This window comes from Carlito syrichta, unplaced genomic scaffold (assembly GCF_000164805.1).
Source record: "Carlito syrichta isolate Samal-C Ts95f unplaced genomic scaffold, Tarsius_syrichta-2.0.1 Scaffold236165, whole genome shotgun sequence".
NCBI classification, from domain to species: Eukaryota; Metazoa; Chordata; class Mammalia; order Primates; family Tarsiidae; genus Carlito; species Carlito syrichta.
This window is the reverse complement of record NW_007180261.1, coordinates 98,067-125,496: the sequence shown is the minus strand read 5'-3', so window position 1 is coordinate 125,496 and position 27,430 is coordinate 98,067. Positions and strand designations below refer to the sequence as shown.

The window sequence follows — 27,430 nt, the reverse complement described above, 5'->3', positions numbered from 1 at the left end:
GTTAGGCAAAAATGACCTAGGCCTGGGGGGAGAAAAAAGAATAGAATTTGAACTGTTTTTTACAGCTTTCTTCCTGAAGAGAAAAAGTCAATTTTGACAGTTGTGTTTAATATTAGAAAAAAACTTGATAATATATATTTCTAAGATGAAAAGTGGGACAGTATAGGAAATGTTATATTCTAGAGGAAATCAAGTTTGTCTATAATATGCCTATGTAGTGTGAATCTTAAGATAACATAGTGGGATAATAATGGATTTTTAAAACATACCCCCAAAATGCTTTTTCCAGCACATCCCACCTGTAATTTCTTTAGAAAAAGACTGAAACTTGGCTTTCTGCCATCACTCATTAGCTATGGGCCAATAACTGTTTTCAAATGAGCCCTGATCACTGGTCACTACAGATTCTGAATTTGGGCTTGTTTAACTTATGTAATTTACAACTTAAATTCTTTATAGGCTAACAAAGAAATTGTGCATGTTTCCCTCCAAGGGACATGAGTGGTGTAAAGCAATAGAAAAATATATTTTTCAATACATAGCAAGAGATTGACTGTCCTTTATAATCACAGGCAACGTAGAAATGATAGGATGGCGACTTCAAGTCTAAAAGCACCTGTGAGTTGGCAGACGCACCCAGGAAAAAACTGTGTGACAGCAAATACCACACAAAAAAAGCCATTCAACCAGATGAAAAGTGAGACAAACATAGGGATTAAAAGTTACAGGAATGCAGAAGTGAATGGGATGGAGCATAATCTGTGCAAAAATGTGGAAGTCCTTGGGAACAAAGGCCCATCGAGGTCCTACATGATTAAAAGTGAAATGTGGATTTGGTAAGAACTTTAAAAAAAAATCTCATAATTTACGTGTTTCTAAGGAGAGATTAATAGCAGATGAAGAACAGAGACCATTCCATAGTTTGATCGCTTTTCCTCTATTTTCCTACTTCTTTTTTTATCTTTTGCTTGTGTTTCGTCCGTCGCAGCGACATCCACTAACCAACTAAACAGGCAACTGTATCTAAAGGTCAGTGCTCGCCTTGGCGGTCAACACCCTGATGCGGGCAGAGTTGCAGGTCTTGCAGAGGATGTGTCCATCCAAAGGGTAGCAACCTTGGTTATCTCCTTCAGACAGGAGGCCACCACAATCCTGGAAAAACGAAGACAGATGGAAACGACGTAAGTAAAAATGTAAAGTACATATGTGGAGACCAGATTCTTTAGTTTCTATTCAAGGCCGCATAGTGTGGCCACTTACTGTCTTTGCTGCTTCATATTCTGCCAATCCCCTCTACCCTTCACCCCACTATATAACATAGTATATCTTGAATTAAACTGAATTAGAGAATGGGGACATAAATACAAATGGAGTAAAATGACTTACATACTGTCACTTAATATGAAATACTGAAACAGAAAGAGTCCATAGGTCTAGGCTCCCATGAAGTAGTTTGCTTCCCCCAGTCAAAAAACAAGATAAATAGGGATAGACCCCTAACCAGTAATTCATCTTTACCCTTTATCATTAGTTTAAGGATCTCTCAAAAGGAATAGACAGGAAAGAAATGGTATTTTTTGGCCATTTCTGGGAAAAAGCTCTCTAGGAGTACATTCATACATTTTTTAATAAAACTAAGCCAGGCTCGGTGGCTCAGCCTGTAATCCTACACCTTTGGGAGGTTGAGGTGAGTGGATTGCCTGAGCCCGCAGGTTCGAGACCTGCCTGGGCAACTTGGCGAGACCTCATCTCTAAAATAAATAAAAAATTAGCCGGATGTGATAGCACATGCCTGTAGTTCCAGCTACTTGGAAGGCTGAGGCGGAAGGGTGGCCGGGAGCGGCCACTGAACTCCAGTCTGGGCCACAGAGTGAGACTCCAACTCAAAACAAAACAAAACAAAACAAAACAAAACAATACAGAACAAAACAAAAAACTGCAAAACAAAAGTAGAGTGATTTCTGCCAACCAAAAGGGCCACCAATGGGTCTGCATACTTATTCCTATTCTAGTAAGACAATAGAATTCTAAAGTTTGTGGAGTGCAATGGTTTGCTGTATTTTCTAAAGAAGATAGCATGGTGTAGAGGAATGAATACTAAACTGGGAGACAGGCCCTGGGCACCATCCATAGTTTTATCACAGTCTGTGTCACTGCATGCAGGCTGATTGCCACTCTAAAAATAATTCCTGTAGTTTCTATTGTACCAAGCTATTGGGAGGACCAAAGAAGGTGATAGATATAAGTGTGTTTTGAAAAAAATGCAAAGAAGTGTACTACTGTAAAGGATTATATTACTGTTGACAGCACCTTTGAAGGGCCATTTTGGAAAGTCATATATAACGGTTAAATACTGGCCACTGTCTTTGGAGAAAACAGAATTTTCTTTGGAAAATAAATACATAGTACTTCATTTAGTGCTATGCGGCCTTGCTAATTTTAGTGTAAACTCTAAAAGGCCACAACTGATGTGAACCTTGCTCTGCTGTCTACCACAGTGGCAATGAGGTTAAACAGACTTCATATCTGTATTTGACATAAAATAAAATTTAAGTTCCAACAGGGTATCACCCAGAACACAACAGCAGCAATGGTTGTGCTCCACAGGAAGTTTGGCTTTATCAAAAAGATCATGCAGATATATTGCAGCTTTAGGGGCTTTCAGGAAAATGAGCAATGACATAAAACACAATCTTTCCATCACAATAAAAGAAAGAAAGGTATTTCAGAGCTGACATAGTTTTAAGCCTTTAATGAGCTAACATCTCAGTCACCTGGACACCTTAAAGAGCTCAGAGTTGACTACAGCATTGAAACCACAAATGACTCAAATGTTAGGAGTCAAAAGAAGTCTTGTGGGCATGGGGCATTAAGTGCAATCACTTTGATAGATGGGGAAGGAGAGGAACAGAGAGAAAAGTGAACTTTCCAGTGAATGCAGAGTTCATAGCAGGACTAAAGCAATGGTCTGCTGTCTTCTAAATCAGCATTCTTGTTTTGTAGTTTTGTTTATTAAAAAAAACATTCTCAGCATTTTAAAGCAAACCTAATTTGTAAGGCTACCATTTAAGCCAGGAGGAGGAAAGGCACATTTGATGCAACTCTAAGCACAAAAGCCAAAAATATTTAAAGGTTAAAGCCTATTGGTATGCATATCAATTATGTGAGGTATGCTGGAGAGACTTTCTTCTTTGAGCCTCAGTTATTCCATCTGGAAAACAGACCTTTAAAATATCTCTTAGCTCTTATACACTCATGATTTGAATCACTTTAAAGATGATGGTTGGAAATTGTTCTTTTGACTTCCCCGTCCTAAAGTCTTGTGTACAAGCTAGAAGTTTTTTATTATCTTTTTTGACATTGAGGCCAGAGAGAGACATGTAACTTGAACTCCAGGGCAAAACAAAACAAAACAAAACAAAAAAACCCAAAAAAACAAACCAAAAAAAAAACTCCAAAAAATCAAAATACAAAAAAAAGCAATATTACATAAAACATGTTCAGCTATAGCTAAGTCAAGGAATGGAATGAATGTACTCCTAGGGAGCAAGGGCAAACTTCACAGCACTGCCAGCCTGTGTCCTGGAAAGATCTCCTAGTCGGACAAGACAAATCAATCTCAGGAGGTTGTGGTAATAAGGAAGTCCAAATTATCCTGCACAGATAGAAGAAGGGGCACTCAGCAGAGCCAGGAGAAAACTAGAAGACTGCTTGAAAGGAGAGGGTGTGGGTAACAGAATCAAGATAAGAAAATATTTAAAAAACATTATCTGAATGTGGTATTGTTCCGTGTGAGTGAACGTTCAGGTGGTATCTCTGGACACCAATACATCGAGAGGCAGGAAACTGGTAGAAAGAAGTTTATTTCTGAATTCAGAATTCAGGGAGACAGAACCTGGCTTCTGGCATTTCGGGAATCAGTATGCTCATTCCTTAGGTTTCACAGTCCGTTTTTATAAGTTTAGGTTACTGGCACTTCTACATTGACTAGACAACTGATAGAACATTGTACAAAACTCAAGTTACAGCCACATTTTATTAATAGTAACATTTATGGTCTGTATTTTCTGGCACCAGCCACCAAAAGGTAGCTCATAGAATTATCAGTAATACCAAACTGAAGAGTTGAATAAGCTTGCCATAGAGTAAGGGAGTTAAAGTAAAACATTATTTGACAACATACTGTTGATTAGAAGCTATATAAATTACAAGGTTTATGGTTACATGGGTGCTATATTTTCAGATCTATGACCACGGATAAAAGGAAGTGAATAGGGATTCATTCCTCTCATTTGTCTGAGTGTAAACTACAGGAGGTTAAGGGTTCTTTGAAGTGACTTAACAGGGAATGTATCGGAGATAAGGGAATATGTTTTCTTTTGCTAATTCTCAGGAATGTAGGTGCAGGTCTGCCCATGCCCTTTTCTTTGAGGATTATGGCAGTATGGACAGACAATAGTGGTTTTCCGTATTGATATCCTTTGTTGTTCAAGATATAAGGAGAAAGATTTTTTTCCTTTTGCTGTATTAATGGCTACTTGTCCCTGTATTAATGGCTACTTATCTCTTAGGTGTTAGCTGATGTCCTCTGAAAAGCCTTCCTAATTGCTTCTAGCCTGGATTACAAATCTGTTTTATGTATTCCCATGGCACGTTGTGAGGGGAGACAGATACAACTCTCCTATAGCCCTTAGCAGTCATCTGGCCTCCAGTCTCAAGTGCTCAGTCAGTGCTTACTAATAAATAAATCAATCTCCATGACTTTGAACAAGAAGTTCCAATCTCTCTAAAGTGAATGCACTCTTAACTTATCCTTCTCAATGGGTCAATGGGTGACAATGGTATCAGTAATTAACTGAAGTATTGAAGCCAAAGTTAAAGATTCAGTATAACAATAGCATAATTTCTCACTAATTTAGTACTTTTCAAGGTACAGTGTCCTTTACTATACAATTGTGTATTTTAGTCTAACAGCCATATTTGGAGGAGTGAAGAATTTAATTCCTTTTTACAGAACCTTTTTACATGTGAGGGAATTGAGACTGAGAGAGGTAAAGTGACTTATTCAACAGCACTTGCGTTAAATGCCAGTGTCAGATCTAAAACCCAAGTTCTATGAGCACAGATACTAAGACCTTTCTCGGAAGTATTAATTGCTATGTCTATGAAAACCCAACTCTAACCAGCCCTTCGATGCCTGGCAGGGTGGGTTGTCGACCTGACCTCGCAGCGGTAGCAGTGAACATGGAAATCTCGATCCAGAGCCACAATACGAACAGTCTCTTCCTGGCCTGGGGCCGGCATGATGGGCTCCTTGCACACAGAACATCGAGGGGCAAATTTCCTGAAAATGAAGAGAGAGTGAGTCCTGGTTAGGCACTGGGCACAGATACTGACAAAGAGGGGAGACAGATAAAATGAAAAGGTGGAAACAGTCTGTGGACCTGCTTCCTCATCTGTAAAGCGATGTTGTTGAGGTTCTTCCAGATGGTGAATACTGTGGTATTCAGCAAATACTGTGATATCTGGTGAGATGAGTGTGTGAACTGCTTAGGTGTGAAGAACATCTAAAATTTCTCTATCACGGTATGTGGTATGAAAGTCACTTTTAGATTGATTCCGAAGGCAAACCCTGGGCGTGGGTTAGTCTAACTGGAGAGGAGAACAAAAGTCCTGTCTGGCCCCTAACTCTTGCTTCTAGACTTTTGTATGCACTCCTCAGGTCCTAGACAAATATCCTGAGGTTGGTATCTTCACCTTTTCCCACTTTTTAGAGGCTCTTTCTTGGGACTGTGCTCTGAATTCTAGGAACTGACACAAGAAGTCTCAAATATACAGCTTTTCAAAAGGACAGGTTAGTGAGTTTAAATATACATTACATCAAACTTAGGTTGACTAAGTCTGCATTTCCTACACTTTTGTTGTGTTAAACCTTTTGAAAAGAAAGAGTTAAAGAGCTGTCAAGTTCTTTATTCTTTAAAGGAGTTTAGCACTTTTGAAGGTATAAGGACACACATATACTCACATATACATATATGTGTGTATATGTTTTTGAGACTCCTGGTAAATAATTTTAATATTTTCAAATTTTTTAGTATTTCTTAATATGACCAATGGTCTCTAACACCTTTTTTCTCATGAGAGATTAATAGGCTGCAAATATAGGCCATGTATCCATCTGTATCTTCTGGAAATTAAAGGTGGTATTTGTGAAGGTGTGAAATGAGACATGATTTGAAATGGACATGGATAAGAACTGAAGAAATCTTAAAAAAGGAAAACAGACTGTGCGACTCAGTTTTTTCATGGTAATGGTTTTAAAATTAATGACGTTAAAATTTTTCTATTTGTAGTGAGATTTAAAAAGAAATAATGATAGTAATCTGATACTTTGCAAAGCACTTTATGGTTGTCAAAGCATTTTTACATACATTATATTCTATATGTACATATTAATTTTCCTGGCGGCACCCAAAAGGCATCTGTATGGCTGCAATCTAAATAAATATGAATTAAGCAGCAGATCAATTGATTGCTATGAAAGAAAAATTAAAAGGATCATGGTACCACAGCAGCAGTAATCAGAGTTGTTATAATTGGTATTTTATGCAAGGAATTTATTCAGTGGCAAAAGATTCCTTTGGACTACTCGATTATTTTAAAATCTGGGTCATCAGTGGTGAAATAAGCAGACTTCTGGGATCAACTGCCAAAATTTTCTTCTTCTAAGTTCTGTGAAGACAGAAGTATATTTTGTTTATCAATAAGCCTCCCTCAATTTCCCCAAATAGAAATAGTTACTCCTGTAGGATAAAAATGCTTTCACTAAATTTACCTATTTTGGTAGTAATTATTTGCATATCTTTGGGGCCCACTGAACTGTAAGCTTTCAAAGGATAGGACTTTGCTCTATCTCTGAGTCTTCAGAAACAGCCACTGTGACTGGTGCAGAAAAATAAAAGGCTGTATCTAATGAAGTGAAGCATCTGCCATATTTCCCTATAAAAAAGAGGCTATTTGGGCTTTATGTTCAATCTCAAGGTCCTTCCTTTTTGAAAAGACATAAACTGTATTCCTTCTGAGTTATGATTCTTTCCTACCAATTGACCTCATTTCCATGATAGGAAAAAGCAAAGTGAAGGGACGGGAGATTGTTCCCACAGTCCCCACAGTGTTCCTCAGCAATTCAAGGAGGGCTCAAAATTCCAGGTGGTCTATTTTAAGGCTTAGCTCACTGAGTGAACACTAATAATAATAAAAATAAGTCTGAAGAAAACACTTTTGATGATTAAAGCTACCATTTATTGAGTCCTTGTAATGTGCCAAGCCCTGTTAAGCACTTTACATACTTGACATTATTTTCTACTGACAGCAACATTACGAGGAAGTACTTCTATCATTGCTACTTTATAGCCAAGAAAGCCAAGGCTCAGAGAGGGATGATCTTAGTCATCTTGTTTCCTGGCACATTTCTGGCAATCAACATATAGATGCAGATTAAACAAATAAATGAAGGTAATATTCCTGATAAGAAAGCACAGATAGTGGAATAAAGCCTTGACACATAGAAATGGTGTTTTTTTTCGGGGCTTTCTCACTGAATACAAGAAGGACTCCAGCACAGACCCAATACAAAATTCTATACATTTCTGCATTTGTTTTGTTCATTTCTATATAAATATCCTATCTTATTACAAAAATAATTTAAGGTGGTTATTGCATAAATTAAATGTATATATGTATATCAGTACTAGTAAGATGGTGGTAAGTGCTATCTATAGCAGACTTACAAAAATCTATAAAACAGAGAAGGAGATGTAAATTCAAACACAGGAACAGGGACAAACTAAGATCAGAAGCGTCTTCTTAGAATAAATGTTACCTGAGTTGGGTCTTTAAAGATGACTGTAGGTGAAATGGGAAAGCGTATATGTGTGTGTGTGTTGGGGGGATACTCAGTCTGCTGGGGAACTAAGTCTGTAACAGTATTCTGAATTGATGTCTGTGAAAGAGTCATGTCCAATGCAGGAGAACATAAGCCAACATTGACCACAGGTGGTTACAAAGAGGATGACCCATGAACAAGGCCTCAAAAACAGTATTCCAGAAGCTTGTTACTCAAAGTGCAGTTCAAGATCACCTGGGAGAGCTTGTCAGACACAGTACCTTAGGCCTCATCCCAGGCCCGAATTAGAACCCAAAGTTTAACAAGATCCCTCTGTGAATTGTAGGCACATACAAGTTTAGGAAGCACTAGTTTTAAAAAGGCAGACTAAGCAGGTGAGATAAATCCCTTCTCATGGGTCTCCTGTATCCCAAGGTAAACCTCCACTCCCAGGCTGCTCCAGTTACAGCAAAGTAAATCTTCCTTGAACATACAGAATTCTTTCCTAACTCTGTGCCCTTGCTTTGTCCTAAGTTCTCCCTCTGCCAGGAATCTCCTTGTTTCTCACTTTAAACACTCTTCAAATTCTCCTTCCATAAAGCCTGCTCTGATCACAGAGTCCAGTGGTCTCTTTTGACTCTGACAGCACAAGCCCTTACCTGTGCCTTTCTCATGGTGTTTGGCCCTTTCTGCCTTATGTCCGCACATTTTCTCTGCTCTCTTCCCTGGCAAGTTCCTTGCTGACGGAGACTTCTCTATATATATCTGTGCAATTTCTCTCCTTGTATCTCTCTCTCTCAGCATTTAGCACAGTAATTGGCACACAGAGCGTTCCTTTTTTTTTTTTTTTGAGGTGGAGCCTCACTCTGTCACCCAGACTGGAGTGCAGTGGCCGGGAGCGGCCACTACAGCCTTGACCTGCTGGGCTCCGGCGATCCTTCCACCTGAGCCTTCCAAGTAGCCAGAACTACAGGCGTGCGCTACCATGCCCAGCTAATTTTTGATTTATTGTAGAGATGAGGTCTCGTCAAGTTGCCCAGGCGGGTCTCGAACCCGTGGACTCAGGCAATCCACTCACCTCGGCCTCCCAAAGCCCTGGGATTACAGGCTGAGCCACCGAATCCTGCCCAGAGCGTTCTTTGAACTGTGAGTTGAACTGAATTGAAATATATTTCCTACAAGCCCCAAAAGGGAGGCCCATTCAGAAGGACCAAAAACAAGACATGAAAAACTGTCTGAAAAAGGAGGCTGCAGTCCTTTATCTATCCTCTCCTTGGTCTTGCAGTACCCATCCTGTGCTGGACTTTTAGCTGCTTTGTGTTCTAGTAGTGCTAGTAATTTTGAGGCTTAGAAATAAGAGTTTTGTGTAACATTCTCTTATTTTCCTCTAGGAAATGAGGAAAAGATAACAACAACAACAACAACAAACTTCTCCCCCTATATATCTGCCAGTCATGAAAATGACATATTTTTAAAAAATAATTTATGTTTTAACATGCATTGAACTAGTGGGGATAGGTATCTGGAAGTTTAAGATTTTTTTTTTTCCCTCTTAGTTGCTCAAGTCTGCTTTCTGGGAGCTTTCAGACCCACACATATATGTCACCGGTTGCAAGTCTCTAATTATGCTCCCTGCCCCTATAAGTGAAAGATAACTGGCATAGATATAAACTTACATTTATTGGAATTGATTTCCTGTTTTAGTTGAGGGGTGTAATATATCCATCATTTCCAGCAACAATAATGTGAATGCTCTGATTTTATCTATCAGGTTTTCTTGGATTAGGGTAAATCTAAGGAAGGATTGAAATAGTGATAGAATATGCTCTCCATTGATACCTTTTCACTTCCCTTAAATAGATGCAGGGTTTTTTATGTGTAATTACAAGCTAAAAATATCAATAACGTGAAGTATAATTTATGCTGTGACTGCCCTTTCAAAGTAAGCCCTTCCTTGTCCAATATAGGCTGAAATTTCTGCCACAGGGTTTTTAAAAAATTCATTCAGCCTCACGTCTTTTGGTGGGGTTTTTACTTTTTTTTTGCTAGTTGGAAAGTGGTCAGGAAATTCATTTTAAAAATAGGAGTCTCAGATTCTCACAATACTTGTGGTAAGTGCATCCGGGTTGTTGACAATCAACAGAGTGCTGAAAATTAACCCACAGGACTGCACATTCAGAGGCCAGAGAACAGATACCCAAGGTGGTGAGCAATATGAGCTTCATCTCTTTGAAAGTCTCAAAAATTACCTTCAAATCCACTGCCTGGCAAACACAAGCCAGAAAACTTTTGAATCTACCATCTATTATTGCATCTATAGCTTTAACACAGTCCTTAAAATTATGTAAAAAATGGGCTCGGTGGCTCAGTCTGTAATCCCAGTCCTTTGAGAGTCTGAGGCAAGTGAATTGCCTGCGCCTGCGGGTTTGAGACCCACCCAGGCAACTTGGTGAGACCTCATCTCTACAATAAATAAAAAATTAGCTGGGCTTGGTAGTGCATGCCTGTAGTTCTGGCTACTTGGAAGGCTGAGGTGGAAGGATCGCCTGAGCCCAGCAGGTCGAGGCTGTGGTGGTAGGGAGTATGCCACTGCATTCCAGTCTGGGCGACAGTGAGACTCCAACTCAAAAACAAACAAGCAAAAACAAAGGAAAAGGAAAATACAAGACTGTGTAATTTTCACAAAAAACCCAGCTATAATAGAGGAAAGAGGGACCTACAAATGGGAGAATTGAGGAAGGGGGACATATTTTTCCAAGCCCGTGAGTAACTGGCTTTGATATTAGGGCTCCACTTTCTAATCCTCCTCAAAAGACTGCATGATTTGTACTAACTCATTCACTGGAACATAACCTGAGAAAGAGAAAGCCTGGGTAGGGGAAAGATTAGAGAAGGGCATGAATATGTAGATAATGGCATGAAACTGCCTCTGGATATGTGAGAGTAAGACTGAATTGTTCTCTGTGTCTTTCTGCAACAACCTCCTCCCTGTAGAATGACAGAGATGTAGAGGTGAGCTTTTGAGAGAATTCGGGTTGTCATATCTGAGAAAGCTTTAGGACAAGGTTTGGTCTAATGACCAAATTGATGAGCTCAAAGAAGTTGAGCAATTTTCCAAAGGTCATACCTCTTCTTCCTGTCTAGGCCAGGATTTGCCTCTTTCTAACACACATACTCTATGGCTGAGTCAACTTATTTTTACAATTGGAGCCACCCAAAGATGCGATGGACAAACCCAGGGAAGTCTTGAAGTAAATGCCAGGCTGGATGACCACGTGGGTTACCTGATACTAATTCCTGTATTGGATGCACTCATAAATAAGCTCTTCTTTTTTTTTTTTTTTTTTTTTTTTAGTCAGAGTCTCACTCTGTTGCCCAGGCTGGAGTGCGGTAGCCTGCTCATGGTCACTGCAGCCTCAACCTGCTGGGCTCAGGTGATCCTTGTACCTCAGCCTTCCAAGTAGCTGGAACTACAGGTGTATGCCACTATGCCCAGCTAATTTTTTGACTTATTGTAGAGACCCGAGGTCTTGCCAAGTTGCCCAGGCTGGTCTTAAGCCTGTGGGCTCAGGCAATCCTCTTGCCTCCACCCTCCAAAATGCTGGAATTTACAGAGGTGAGCCACCGAGCCTGGTCAAATAAGCTCTTTTAAAGTTTCCACTAAATCCTGAGATTCTACAGCTTTGAAAGAGAAGAATGTTCAGCCCAGATGCCAGGCAATGAGAGCAGAATCCAGGAGGACCGGCAGGCTGAAGAAGGGAGAGTAGGTCGCTTACTTGTGGAAGTCCTCAATGCAGTGAATGAGCCCGCCAGCATCCACAGTGAATGGGATCCCATCCAGGCTGCGATGACACATCACACAGGTGAAGCAGTGAGGATGGTAGGCCTTCCCGGTAGCTCGGAGAATTCGCTCCATGATGGGCTTGGAACACACGTTGCACTGCTCCAGAGTGTTCTAAGGAAGGAAACAAAAACAACGTTACACTGGGACTTGGGGAACTCCATACTTTATTTTTCAAAACACACTGACTCATGTGCTTATCACAGGCAGAGTGTATTCTTTATTAGAGAGAAAAGGAAACATAATTAGACAGGTCAAGTAGCTTCTCTAAGATCACCTAGGTAGTAGGAGCAAGTTCAGAATTTAGAACACATGTTTTCTGACTTCAACCTTTGTTCCTTTTTTTTGTTCCCTACAGCAAGGGTGATGATGACAAATTCTTCTGTAAAGGCCCAAATAGCACATACTTCTGGCTTTGTCGTAACAACTCAGTTTTGCTGCTGCAGCTTGATGGCAGCCATAGACAGCAGGTAGACAAATGGGTGTAGTTGTATTCCAGTGAAATTTTATTTATGAAAAACAGGCAGTGGGCTGGATTTGGCACCAGGCTATAGTTTGCTGCCTCCTGAGTTATACCACCTAGGATCTCCAATTAATACTTCACTATTATTTCTAAAACTTGATTCGTCATCAAAGATTTAGTGGGGTCACCAAGGCCCCTAACATTTTAGAGAGTAGTCTAATGACTGAGACAGAGCATGCTGGCTGCAGAACTCAAATCGGAGCTCAGCACAATCAATGAGGCTTCCGATCAATTAAAGCCTTGATTCAAACACCATTTCCAAGTGTCAAGTTCTTAAACTCTTGATGGAAATGTTGAAGTAGAGGGGATCTTATTTTGGAAATGAATTAAGAAAGTCAATTCATTTAGTTTCAAAAATATGTGGAACTTTAAAAATACATATCACCCCTTAAAAGAGATATCACTTAAGTGAGTCAGGACTCTGAAAGATTGCCTGTTAACTTTCCATTCTTTCCTAGAATTCCATGCTATTATCAAACAACCATGTTTCACCTGGGCTGACTCACTGAGTTTACAATCAGGAATAAACCTGAGATAGGGATCGATTGCATTAGAAAGATACAGAACTGGAGGGGATGTGGAAATTAAGGAGTAGCTGACCTTTTACCATGAGAAATTGAACGTCTATGAAGCAAGAAGTGCCTGTACATAGGTTACAAGTGCCTTCACGTCTGACCTATAGCAATGGCCTCTGAACTGGTTTCCTTGTTTGCATCTCTTCTCTTGTAATACTCCCCTTGTGCCTTCTCACCCCTCCGATGACTTTCAATTGCCCTTCCCAAACACAGCTGTGATCAAGTACAACTACCTTTCCTGACAACAAAAACTTAATGCCGCCACAATATATAATAAATAGAGCTAAATCCTTACATGGTATTCAATCCCCCTTTCTAGACGTAGCTTCTCATAACATCCCAAACTGCTCACTCTTGTTCAAACCTATGAGAAACTTCCATACTTCTGTGCTTTGACAAATGCCTAGATGTACCACAATTTGCCATTTTGACCTCTCAAGGTACAGCCCAGAAAGCAATTCTCTGGTGAAGCCTTCTTTGATGGTCCCAGTTGGAGTGAATTGCTTCTTTCTCTCCCACTTATGAGCTCTTTACTTTTCTCTCACAGCACTTAAAGTGTGCACAATAATTATTTGTGCATATGTCTATTTCCTCTACTAAACTTTAATTTCAGTAAGGGCAGAGACTATGTCTTAAGAATGCATTTTTCTGTCTTATAGAGCATCCAGTATGCTATCTGGAATAGAAATAAGACTGGGATGAATGTGTTCAGAAAGAATGAATGAAGGAATACTGTTTATATCCCACCCTGGCAGCACAGTGCTGGCCTGACTTCCTTAACTCTGGAATTCATCCCAAGATGAATTGGTAAATCCATCATCATCCTTTCCTCAAAGTTGTGGTTGCTTGAGGTTCTGAAATTGCTTAGTGTGCCTCTGGTTACAGTCTAAACTCATGGAAACTATTAACCTATTCCCCCCCCCATTTTGAAGTGGTGAAATGAAAATTGCAGAAGAGCATAGGATGAGAGCCTGGAGATGATGATGGTCTGGAGAATGAGGGCCTGCTTCTTTTCTGCTCTGACAATCTGAGCTCATGTGGATGGAAATTGTCTTCCCAGGGCATGTGTTTTGCTCCTCTGTGGGTTTTAACTTTTCTTTTTTAAAGCTAGCCCTGTAATGGAGTTGAATAACCAGAAAATGCTTGACCAGAAAATGTTTTTGTTTGCACTGAGGCTTGGCAACAAGATTCAGCTCATGTACTCAAAACTAGCAGCAACATATAAGGTTTAGTTACTTTCTGTGAAAGACTTTATGGTCTATGGAAGAACAGGTATTCAAAGGACACATAATCTGAACATTTCTGCTACAAAGGAAAAACGTATAAAATGTGCCTAAAATCAGGCTAATGCAAAATACCCCCAAATAGAAAAACAAAAGTTCCAAGAATGCAGTTGACTGGCATCCTGGGCTAGAGAATGATGGAGGAGGACATGTTAACCTTCACCAGCCAGCTCCCTTTACTACATTCCTCCCCTTTCAGTCTCCAGTTGGCCCAGTAGGCACGTGTTCTCTTAGAGGAAGGAGAGAAATCATAATTCCTTGAATCTATTCTCTCATATCACAGGTGAGCAAACAGACCTGGAAAACTGATCCATTGGACCTGAGTCATGGAGCACAAAAGGAGCAGACATGGGACTGGTACCCCAGCTTCCTGACTCTTAACAATTCAGAGAGGGATTTGAGGAACTCATTATGTAGCCATGGAGAATGTTGCTAGATGAAGAACATGAATTAGCCTGCTGGCTTTGGCAATATACACTCTATGGCTGTGGGTAAGTAGTTTCTTCTTTCTAGACCTCGGTTTTCTCATCTGAAAAATGATCATTAATTCAAATTATTTTATTACTCTGTGATATATCAGCATTAACAGCCCTAGGAAAAGGTAAATGTTTCCATTACCAGAGATATACTAGGAACAACTACATAACCCCTTCTTCTAGGTTTGAAAGGGGGACTTATCTGTTTAGAAACCTGGACTACATTACCAGTACTACATCTTCTCACTTATCATTCCAGAAATTGCTACTGGTAGAATTCCAAGCACTACAGAGTGAGAGATTTTTATGTCATCTTATAGATGATTATTTTAAAGTCTGACAAAAAGATACATTTTTCATGTCAATATTAGACTTCTCTGAAGTAGGCTAAAATGAAATGGTTGAGAAATAAAATAGTTTTGAAGAAAATAGAAAGTCTTTAAGCAAGTAAGTGAAAGAGGGATATCTCTAAATATATCTATTTGAATCATATTTTGCAAATCTCATGAGTGGGGTTGCCTTGTTTGATAGTTGGGGAATTAGGAGAAAAGAGCACTCTCCAGTTTAAGAACTTTCAACATTAGTAGTGTGCCTCATGACCCCTTCTTTCTCCATCACTGTCCCTGTGGACCCCACCTTCTAACTGTCACACGGAGCTTCCTACCATGTCTTTAATAAGCAACATTCTTTTACAAACCCAGTTGATCTCACACCCTACTTTGTCTACAGATTGCCTACTACTCATTCTTCAAAGTGAATCTCAAATGTCACTTCTTCTGAAAAACCTTTCCTAACTCTCCCCTCTGTTGTACTCCAAGCAAAATAAGTCACTTCCGCTCCCATAGGATTGTGTGGTGATTCTCCTACTACACTGTACACAATGAACTTGATTTAGTGGTTTATGTCAACCTCTAAGACTCAACTGTGACCTCTCCTCTCTTCCCCCAGAAAGACATAGCATGAAGTTGTGTTTTCTAGGAAACAAATTCTGCAACAGCAATTTTTACACAGGAAGTTACAAAGATGTGTCTTTGCAAACAACACCTGTGGGAAGTGCAGAAAGTATCTGGGCAGAGGGAGGAGTTGCACTATGATGCAGTTACAGCAAAGGCCTCTGATGGTTCCATGGATACACTGTCGCTGAGATGGCTCTGCAGAGTTGACCTCTCTTGAAGACACAGGGCCCTTATATTCCTTCATCTACTAGTCAGCCGATACAAGCTGCCACCAAGAAAAAGGTATAGCCTTGGGTGAAGACGTTCTTTTCATTGAGGGCAATTACTTGAGCGAGTCTCAGTTATGAACTGTCAGCTGTCAACACTCGCAGCAGCTGGGGGAAGAGAACCTCAGTACTGAAGAGAGATCTGACAGCATACAACAGCATCCACAACAGTAACCATCCTTGCCCTTACATAGTACGTCTTACATAGTATACCACACACAGTAGATAATTGGCAACCAGCTGTTGAAGCCCTTTAGCCTAAATTTAATAAAGAATCTAAATTTTATTTTATTTTTAATTTTAATTTTCTTCAGCAGTAACAGTTTGAGGGCTTTTTTTCATAGAAAATATTTTGGGCAGTTACTTCAATGAAAGTGTGGTTAAAGTGAGAAGTAAGAGTATCAGAAAAAAACAAAATTTAGTCAGTTGTCAAAAGGCACAGCTTATAAACTTTTCTGCAGTGATGGCAACACAACTGTGATTAAAAACAAACAAAATAAGTGAAACTAAAAATTAAATCGCAAACAAACTTTGTACAGAAAACTCCAAAATGCAACTGTTTTTAAGTTAGAGATATATGGTTGTGTTTTTCTCTATACTTGAATATTGTATAAATAACTTTAACTCACAAGTAGAAGAGCTGAAACATTAATGTTTTATCTGAATATAAATGAAGCATATAGGTAATATAAACATTAACTACTAATGAGATGATAAAAATAAGAACATTATCATAATTTACATATTACATAGGTATATGTGTTCAATATTGAGAATTTAAAATCAAGACACATAGTATTTGAAGATTCAGAAAACTATAAAGTGATTGTTGCCATTTAGAAATGTTAAAATTTTCATTTTATAAAATTAAAATGTGATCTTATATTCATCATTAGCTTCTTTTAGGTACAAAAACAATATTGTAGAAAAGGAAAGACTCTTGGAAAGATAGGAATGACATCTCACATTCTAGATACAGTTTTGGTCTTGCTGACATAAGAACAAAAAGGAAAAAAAAGAGAGGGAAAACATTCGATCTTGAAAAGTCCTTAAAGATTACTCTAAAGCAGGAGTTTTCAATTCTCTTTATTTGCTCCCTCTCCCACAATCCTTTGTTCAGAGAAGCAATTCATCTATGAAGCGTGTCTCAAGGAACCAAAACTCACTTCTGGTCAAAAAGCATGGAAGGATGGAGCCTGTGGAGAATCCACATCACACTATTTAAAAACCACAATTCCAGTCTAACAACCAGATTCAAGAAACTAAGGCACAGATAACAAACATAACTAGTGGTAGATTTGGAGTTAGAATATATTCCTCCTAATTCTCTGTCCCATGGAGGTTCTCTCTGCTATATCACACCATACTTATTCTATGCTTCAGGATAAACAGTCTATATTGAAAAAGAAGACATCCAAGCTTACTACCTGCAAGTCACATGCAGATAAATGATGAAAAAAACCATGTTGAAATCTTAAGACAGTTTGTCTCCCTAACACTTTCAGGATAAGAGAGAAAACTCATTGTTGGATCCCCAGCATCTATAACAGTATGCAGACATAAAATTGATATTCCACAAATATCGGTTAGTTGATGAATTAATGAACTCTGGGTAAGAACTTTATATGAAATAACATTTTTCTATTTAACCATGCAAAGCAACTCTCTAGTCCAGAGTTTTTCAACTGGGAACCTAAGACATAGTGTGCCTTATATGGGTTCCATGTGTACCATATCTGGGAAGGTTAGGAGAGGCCTGAGACTTCCAAAGCCCATGAGTGGTCGGTCATCTTGGGCCAGCAGAGGCCTCATCCATTTAGCTCATGAATACCACCATGGTCCACTAAACTGTGAATGTGAGAAATGTTGTGAAGCACAGCTCATCTAGGTGTTTCCGACAAATGGCAATCTGGTACAATAACAAGGGGCAGGGGTATGAATCAGCAAATTTCCCTTAAAATGCCAGTGCCACTATTTGAATTCAAATAGTTATATTACCTAACTTATTTATGGAATACAAACTTATTCTCTATATTGATTCTGGCCATCAAAGCCTTCTCAAATGATGGCAGTAGATTTGGATTTCCTTTGCAAGTGAAGATATCATTTTATCTTGGTAGTTCTAATGAATCTATAGTTCAAAACCTTCCAAAAGCTCTGTCTCCCCCCCGAGGCATGTATTTCTTTTTAAGCGTTTTGTCTTTCCAAATGTTTTTCACTTATATTTTAATCTATTATTTGTATCTATAGCTAATATATGTCTCAAAACAGATTGAAAATAATCATAGCAAGCCTTATAACATCTGTGACATCCTATGATTGCAATTGTTTCATCAGAATCAAAATTCTTCTTTTTCAAATGCAAATTCTAATTTTTCCAGATAGAAGAAGTTTTGAAACAATTTATTAGGGGCATCAAATCTCAAAAATGTATTGAAACAATTTATTAGGGGCATCAAATCTCAAAAATGTATTTTCTTTTGATGTCATGACCCTTCCCCCTACACAAAAATGATGGCTGTGAAAATACATAACTGAACATTCAGTCAAAGAATTTCAACTTTTTTTTGTTCACTTCTGCCAGTCTTTTTGAGCACAACTTTTTGCACCCAGTGCTTATATACTACCTCAGTTTTCGTATAAATCCCCCTTAAACAAACTTTTTATATGCTTCTCTGAAGAGCAGAGTTGCCTCCTCACTTATTGTAGAAAGTCTAAAAAGTAGAAAAAAGTGTTCAACAGCCTGGTAGGTACAGAAGAAGACAGAGAAGACAAAAATGCAATCCCTGCCCTCAAAGGTTCCCAATGTATTGGGAGAGAGGTAGACACATCTATAAATAACTGATTTGAGGCAAAGAGTACAATAAATTTCTATTATTGAGACATGAGTAACGGATGATGGGAACATAGAGTAATTACTTAAGAATGGTGAGAGAGCGGTTAGTGTGGTGGTGGATTTATGATGATAGGAATCTATTCTAGGTGTGATATAAGTTGGCATCTGGAAAAAACCTTATTTTAACACTTTTTGGAATTAGTGTTGTGTTATAACAAGAGATTTCCTCATCTTATCCTCTTTGAGAAGAGTCTCAGATAAGCCTGCATTGAACAAAATTCATGTCACAAAAAGAATATTGTAGCAAAATCTGTGTATTGGGCAGGGCTAGTAAAGGGAAGTTCAACACTGCCAGACATGAACATCCATGTGTCAAGCTAGCACAAACAAAACCCATGTGTTACTATAAACATAGAATTTAGAAAAAAAATTTTCTTACAAAATTTTGTTTCTATTCAGACCACATAAACTGTCTTTGAAATTAAGAAATATGTCCTAAAACAATAAGAAAAAAAAGTCAACAGAAAGGACAAAAAGATCAGGACAATTGGGCTATTTTATTCAACTTTGTCATACACTATAAATCACATTCTTCACAAAGTAATTTATACACTGTCATTTATTCTTAAGCACTCGGGTTGGGATTGATATCTGAACTTTAGTAAATCGGAAAAGAACATCTTCATTAAGACTTAGTTTATCTATAACTTAATACCTAGAGAGGTGGTATTTTACCTTTAAATGTGCAACCCATGTGGCATGCTAGGTCTTCTAAAGCAGAGGTCCCCAAAACTCCTGGGCTACAGAGTGGTACTGGTTCATGCATGGCCTGTTAGGAACCAGGCCACACAGCAGGAGGTGAGTGGTAGGTAAGCAAGTGAAGATTCAGGTGTACTTACAGCTGCTCCCCATCACTCGCATTACCGCCTGAGCATGGCCTCCTGTCAGATCAGCATCAGCATTAGATTCTTGTAGGAGCATAAACCCTATTGTGAACTGCACATGTGAGGGATCTAGGTTGCGCACTCCTTATGAGAATCTAATGCCTGTTGACTGAGGTGGTGATGCTAACACTGAGGAGTGACTGCAAATACAAATTAACATTTAGAGGTGAGGTTTGACTTCAGATCCCCTCCCACACTATCTGTGAAAAAATTATCTTCATGAAACCAGTTCCTAATGCCAAATAGTTTGGAAACTGCTATTCCTCCCCCCACCCCCATTGGTCATTTATTTATTTTTCTTAAAAAATTTAAAAAAAAAAATATGTGGTGTACAATTCAGGGTTAGGTATACAAATGTTCATTATGCAGGTACCCTTATTGATGAGGTGTGCCTTCCTTCCCCTGGAAATTTCCCACTACTGCCAATCCCTTTCTAATAGTATTATGATAGTTGGGGAACTGTTTTTATAAGGCACTTCTCTTGAATGTCTTACAATCCTTGAGATGTGCTGGGGCAATGGGAGGACTGAGAAGTGAGATCTGATGACTGTGTGTCAGAACCTCATGCCAGGGGTAAAATTAACAGATCAGAGAACTCCTTTGAGACTATCATGAAAGGGGAAACAAAAAAAGAAAAAGAAAAGAAAATTCCTTTCCTTCCAGGACAAGCCAAATCATAAATTTGCCTTTATAACAACTTTGAGGTACATCATGTTAGGACTTATTAACTCAGGAATCAGAGCAAGTCAACCATATACAATGACAGAACTAGTGATAAATTAGTGAGCAAGTAACTTGAGTTCAAAAGTTTAAGTAATGTTCTTGACTTCTTTGGCCTTTGGTTTTTCTATCTACTAAACAAGATTGAAATGTCTACATTTACAAGTGTGAGAATTAAATGAGTTCACATATACAAAAGCAAGTACCCAGTACCTAGCAATACAATAAATGTTAGTTTTATGTAATTCTCTATACAGATTCTAAGGGGCTAGGAGATATATTCAATTGACATCTCTTGACCATTTAATTGAATTACTACATTTAAGCACTGCATTTCTATAAATACTTTTCATTCACCATCAATTCTCATATATTTTATATCTGTTTTTTTTTTTTTAAATGGATTATCCAAGGAATTCTGTAGATAATATTATGGGATAATTAGATAATGTCATTACACTAAATGGGCTTCTGAACTACTAAGTGACTTTCCCCTTGCTTTTCTGGGAATTTTGTAAAAGGGTTGTTCTATGTAAACCTTATTATACTCCAGACTCATCAATTTCTTAGTTCTTCATAAAAGTACTTTTCACATTCCTTTATACACCAAAACCAAAAACTGACATCTTGACTTCTTAGAGTCCTGAGAGTTTACTAAGCATACACAAATAGGACCTCATTTAATCTCCACAACAATCTGGAGTAGTAGGCAGAACTATAGAATTATTATCCTCATCATATGCCAAGTAACTATAAATGTGGTCAGGATTTGAAACTATGTCTTCTGAGTCCAAAGACAGAAACTCTTTCTTCTGCTTCAGCCGTTCTCCAATTACCGAGTTTCTCTGATATTCTTTCTACCTCGATCCACATAATAATTACACAGAATGCAGTTGTTAATCTTTAGCATGCTGCTGTCTTATAGCCTTTCATGAGTACATAGTTTGGTTGAGCTTGAAAACATTCCTTAAATCATCTTGATCAACCCTCTTATCTTAGTTACTAGGGTACTGCCTTTAGGAAAGTTGATTTGCCTAGTGTGGAATACTATTTTAGAAAAGAGCTTGGTCCAGGACACAGATGACTTGTTTTCCATGCAGTCTTCTTTTCCCAACCCCACACTAGGTCTTTTTTTGGAGTACCAAAACTTCTCTTTGGTGTTCTTACCTTTGTTAAAATTAAGAATATGACAAAGATAATATAGCCAACAAAATTCATTAGGCTGAGTATATTATCTTTCTTGGGTAATTGCCATTGTCGAGATAAAATGGTTGTACACTGAAAAATATGGGGACCCTCTAGCCAAGAGCTCCAAATTGTTAATCCTATTTGAAGCCTCGTATTATGATGTCTTAGATCCAGTGTTCTTAATTCCTGCTGTCAGCAACTTACAGAGGTTATTAATAGATACTCAGACCATTTTCACTGAGGCAGTCATTTTCCAGAGTAGCTAGAATTTCACAGTACCTTCCACAAAATTTCATAAACTATTTCAAAAGTTTTCTCGTCTGTATAATGGGATACTAAGTATTCTAACTTATCTATCTTCCAGAATTGTACAAAATGAGACAAGAAATGTGAGAAGCATTCTTGAAGAATGCAAAGAGATGTAAAGTTATTATTATATAGCTCTTTTCTCTGGGAAGAATTACCATTTCAAAGACTGACCCTATATATTGGTTCATCAGTGTCTGATTAACCATTTGAGCCTGCTTTCCATGACTCTTATTACTAGAGAGAAGCAGACATTTATAAGACACATACACTGGTACCCCATTCCCTCAAATACTGAGTTTACAAAAATACAGATTTTTTATGGTTTGTTGATTTATTTCAGCAGATTTTTAAAAATTTTTACCAGCTATATGTATTTGTTTAGTTTATATACCTGGAATACCTAACAAGTGATGGAGTAGTTATATGTCATAGATTTAGAGTACAGGCAGAGAAGTGTACAAGTCTGTGAGACATCTCATAAACTTTTCTGTACAGTTTGCTGCAGATACTCTGGCAGGGTCCATTGTCTTTATAATCAAGGCCTAAGTCCCTTATGCCTATGCTTGTGAGGTACCACCTTGACAGCCCTCAATTATGTTATCTTTAGACAGGAAGACTTGATGGGGAAAAGGAGTCACAATGCTAATTAACCTTAGTACTATTTGAAACTAGAATTGTTAAAACAGATATTTATGGAGACCCTGTATTGCTCAGAGACAGAGAAATGAATCAGAAGCCTAAGGCTATATTCTAGCCTTGCCAAGGCCATCACCAGGAAGACCTGTGCAAAGTATTTCCTCTCTGGGTCTAAATTCCTTCATCTATCTATATTCTAGCCTTGCCAAGGCCATCACCAGGAAGACCTGTGCAAAGTATTTCCTCTCTGGGTCTAAATTCCTTCATCTATATAATAAAAGACTTAAGTTAATAGACCTCTTTATCCTTTGAAACTCTCAATGATTTGATGTCTGAACAAAGTTTCAATAAGGCAGAGTTCTTGATCTTGTTCACAGCTCTATTTGTAGTTTCCAGAACAATGCCTGACACTTAAAGAAGCTCAATATATGTATATTTCAGTGAGCAAATAAATGAATAATCATTTCGGACTACTCCAAAGTCTCATCTGACAACATCTGCTTTCATAAACATATTTGAAATGTCATAACCATCCTCAGATGGCTTTCCATCACCACCATGTTTAAGCAGTCCTTTCTCCTGAGCCAGACTCTGTCTCCTTATTCTGTTATATCACCTCCTGTACCTAGTTGCTGTCATGCTTATCGTTTATCTTCACACTCGTTTGTTCAAGACACCAAGGCATTCACAGCTTTTGGAGTAGTGTGTAAAACATAACAGGCAATCAATAAGTATTCATTGAATGAAAACAATAAATGGCATCAAATAACCTAACATCTAAGATTTCTCCCAACTCTTTGCTTCTTTGATTCTATCTCAGCAAGAGGATATTTCTCAGAAAAAAAATTAGTGTTACAAATTTCCCTAAGAATATAAATGATCTACAGTTAATCACACAACATAGTAAGTAGGACAATGCTCTTTTTACTTAGTGCTTGTCTACCATGGGAAATTGACCCATCCGGGAGAAAAATAAAAAACCCGGGCTTAAGCAATGATGTATTCAACTACATGTATACATAGTAATGCCTGCCTGCCTGCAAATTTCAGATCAGAATTAAACCATCATTAGTCATCCATTAGAATCCAGATCTGCAAGCAGAGACTAGAAATGTTCCCAATACCATTCTGTTCACGTGTTGCTTCCCTTCAGAGCTGCTTGAAACTCAGCCCTGCCAAGATGTTTATTTTCTACCTGGTTTTATGAATTAAAATTACTTCCTAAATTATAGCAAGCCACAAGTGGTCTGAGCCAAACAACTAGGGTCATGGAAGTTCTCTCTTTGTACTCCTGGGGATGACAGAAAAGCTTGTTTGAACCAAACTTGATCCTCTTTCAAAAGAAAGAAAAAACTTTAAGCCTCTAACTCCTGGGAGTGGCAAAGAGAACAGCCAGAGGGTCATGAGCTGACTTCGATTCTCCAGAGATCAGTAGAACAGATTTGGCAATAATTTGGCTTTTGTTGAGAACAAGGCCTTGTAATTATACTTCTGTCAATGGAAGACTGAAGACAGCACCATAACTTAGAGAAGACATAAAGACATGCCAACATCATGGCTGCCACTGTGCAGTTTCTTCTCAAGAGAGCACTATTGATGTGTGTGTCAAACACCTGTCTGGCTCCGGAACCTGTTCATGAGAATGAAACCTCATGAAGAGCTCAAAGGGAAGGTGGTGAAGTGATTTGCTTCTCTTAAATTGCATTTTGGTTGTAATATTTTCTGACACTAGAAATAAAATAATTTCATGTTTTAGTTCCTCCCCCACCCTGCCAAGAGTGATTTAGATTAATTAGGTATGAAAGGCATAGGCAGGGAGTACAGGATTTTCCATTCTATAACTGCTGAAAGACAAAAGAGGCAGAAAATACAGATGTTTTCTCCTTTCTGCTGCAAAAGGGTGGTGGACTAACTCGTTCAGTGTCTCTGGAATGCAAATTTTCTTTCACAGTTTAGCAGTCTTTTTTGGATTTCAGCACAGTGAACTAACACTTTCTTTGATTCCAAGACCTCCAGAGAACCAGATGGATGACAGAAATTGGGAAAAAGAACCCATACTGCTTGAAAAAGGTATGAATTTCTCACTCTGCTTTTAGCCAAAAAGCTCTGAAAATTAGAAGAGTGAAATCACTTTTGGTTTGTTCAAGTGCATGCCATCCTACAGTTGTTTGTGGTGAGTAAAAAAAAAAAATGTCTAACGTGATTCAATGGTTTGGAGTCTGTATTCAGTTTAAGCTAGGAAGCAAACTTTAACAGAGATGATATATTTACTATCAAAGGCAGGAAAGATTGTAGATGGAAGAGATTACTGAAGAGGATCATTCTACATGCCTGTGTTCTAAAGGCAGTAACTGCCAAAGCTAAATGTTTTCAGTTGATATTCAAGGCCCATAAGGATATTGTCCTATTTCTCTATCAAGCACCTTTTCAATCATCCCTCCCACAACTGAGTACAGTAGAGATTGTTGACTAAATACTTGAATAAATGAATGGATATTAAAATTTGGACATAGGTATTTGAAATTAATGCATTATAACTTCATAAAGCTAGTTAAGTTTATTGAAAATCCTAGGGCATATTGAGCAATAGCAATGATCAAACCATGGAGTGTGAATGCAAAATAGACCCTCTTCTATATAAGAGACAATGTGGTTTTCATATTATGTAATCTATTGTTTATTCCTGTAATCGCATGACAATAGATTGGTACAGGAATTATGTATAGAATGCCTTTTTAGAAATATCTAGTACTATTCTTATAATCTCTAGAGGTGAAAAGACAACAGCGTTCTTTCTGAGTGCTTCTCAGTTAACAAAGGTAAATTACTTCTTTAATTGTACAGTCAAGGAAATTATTAAAATGGTATAATTTCACATAGAGCCATGGAATGATGTCAGAATGAGGCAGACCTTAGGAGGTTATTCTCACTAGTCAGTCTGACCCATAAGTTCTTTTATAACATCTTCAGTCAGTCAGGGCTTGTCCAGCCTTCAAGACTGCTTGTACCATGTCCAAGGACAGCAGACTCTCTTGGAAGGTGTCCATTCTACTGGTAGGTCTAACTGTTAGAGCTGTCTTATTTTGATGTAAATATCTTCCACCCCTTTAGCCCTATTTCTGTCCTCTACAGAAAATCTGCTGTCTTTTCTATGTAACAGTCCCCAAGATGATTGAAAGCATTGCCTTTCCTTAGTTTTCTCTTTATTGGGATACATATGTGGATTCCTTCCATCATTGCTTGTGAGATATTTCTGATATCTTTCTTTCAAAACCATCCTCCTCTGTTCAAGTCCTAGCTTGTCCAGATTCCCTTCTACATATGGTGCCCAGAACTGAGCACAGCTCTTCCCTGTTCTGCACTCTTTAGATGAATACAGTCCAAGATTGCATTTACTTTTCTGTAGTCCTATATTATTATTATTGTTTATCTTGTGGTCAAACTGTCTCCTTGACAGGACAAAGACCTGAGAAGTCTTTTTTCCTTAAATAAAAGAACATGAATAGCTATATAAAATTAAATGACACTCATATCATGTGCTTGTATAGTTAAATTTTAAAGAATAGGATTTGAGGCAAAGTACAATGGCTCGCGGCTATAATCACAGCGCTATGGGAGGCTGAGGTGGGATGATTGCTTGAGGCCTGGAGTTCAAGACCAGCCTGGGGAACATAGCAAGACTCTAATTTATCAAAAAAAAAAAAAAATATATATATATATATATATATATGCTGGTCATGGTGGCATGTGCCTGTAGTTCCAGCTACTCAGGAGACTAAGATGGGAAGATCATTTGAGCCCAGGAATTCGAGGTTGCAGTGAGCTATGATTGTGCCACAGCACTCCAGCCTAGGTGTCAGAGACCCTGTCTCTTAAAAAAAAAAAAGGAACTTTTCTATCTTAGATTTTACCTTTTACTGCTGTTGAAAGTAACTTTTACTGCTGTTGAAAGATATATCAACTTACTCCTACATCACATTAGGTATCAAGTCCTATTAATTTTGCCCACTAAATATTTTAATTCCATCCATCACCATGTTATTCTATCATGTCTCAGATACCAAAAGAGCCTCCTGAACAACCTCTCAGCTTCTGCAACAGCACATAAAATTCACTCAGCTATAAAAACAAAAGTTTCATTCAAAAACGAACAGACTTCTAGACCCTATTTAATAATTATCTTTAGGGTTGGGACTCTTTTAAAAAGTTCTCTGATGGTGTCAGTGTCTCCTCATCTTTCAAGATTAACAGATTTTGCATCTAAACTGGTTGCCATGGATCTCTGGAAAACAATTTTGTCAAGAATTTAGATTCCTTTCAGTTAGTTACCCTACGGAAAACTCAGGTTGTCATAGGGTTGGAGAAAACCTAAGGAAGGGAGGAGAAAGGCAAAGAGAACTGATAGCAATACTAGATACCTATTTGGTACTAAGCCCTGGTCTAGGCTTTTTCATGAACATTGTCTCATTTAATTTTTAAAACAACTTAAAGACGACCACATTGTCACTATTTTAGAGAAGAAGAAACTGAAGTGTAAGGTTTTTTTTTTTCATATAACCTCAAGTCAGAAGTTAGTAGACAGAAGTTAAACATAAGTCTGCCTGACTCCTATATACATGCTCTAGGGATAATTAAAAACAAAAATTTCTTAAGTAAAGGGGAAATAGTGCTTTGAGTATGGACATATAAAATGATGAATTTATACATATTCAAAGTGTTCTTAGAGGCTTCTTGGTAAAAGATCACATCTTTATGAGAAGTAAAAATCTATGGTGTAGTAGAAAGAACATTCTACTGGAGGTCAAGAAATAGGATACTAGTCCTAGAAATGTCACCAATTTGTTGTGGTAGGCCTTGATAATTGTTTTCATTTGGCTTCTCTTCTTCCTTCCTTCCTTCCTTCCTTCCTTCCTTCCTTCCTTCCTTCCTTCCTTCCTTCCTTCTTTCCTTCCTTCCTTCCTTCCTTCCTTCCTTCTTTCCTCCCTCCCTCCC

The 27,430-nt window shown here is 38.2% G+C and overlaps 1 protein-coding gene across 1 annotated transcript in view; it reads right to left on the bottom strand.

Moving 5' to 3' along the window:
* Nucleotides 1-878: 878 nt before the first annotated feature.
* LOC103253528 (lipoma-preferred partner) overlaps nucleotides 879-27,430 on the bottom strand; it is a 109,103-nt gene continuing 82,551 nt past the window's right edge. The window contains exons 3-5 of the mRNA XM_008051811.2: nucleotides 11,662-11,840; nucleotides 5,224-5,344; nucleotides 879-1,152 (exon numbers count right to left, since the gene is read on the bottom strand). Coding sequence (XP_008050002.2) covers nucleotides 1,024-1,152; nucleotides 5,224-5,344; nucleotides 11,662-11,840 — 429 coding nt within the window. The 3' untranslated portion in view covers nucleotides 879-1,023. The remainder of the gene's footprint in view (nucleotides 1,153-5,223; nucleotides 5,345-11,661; nucleotides 11,841-27,430) is intronic.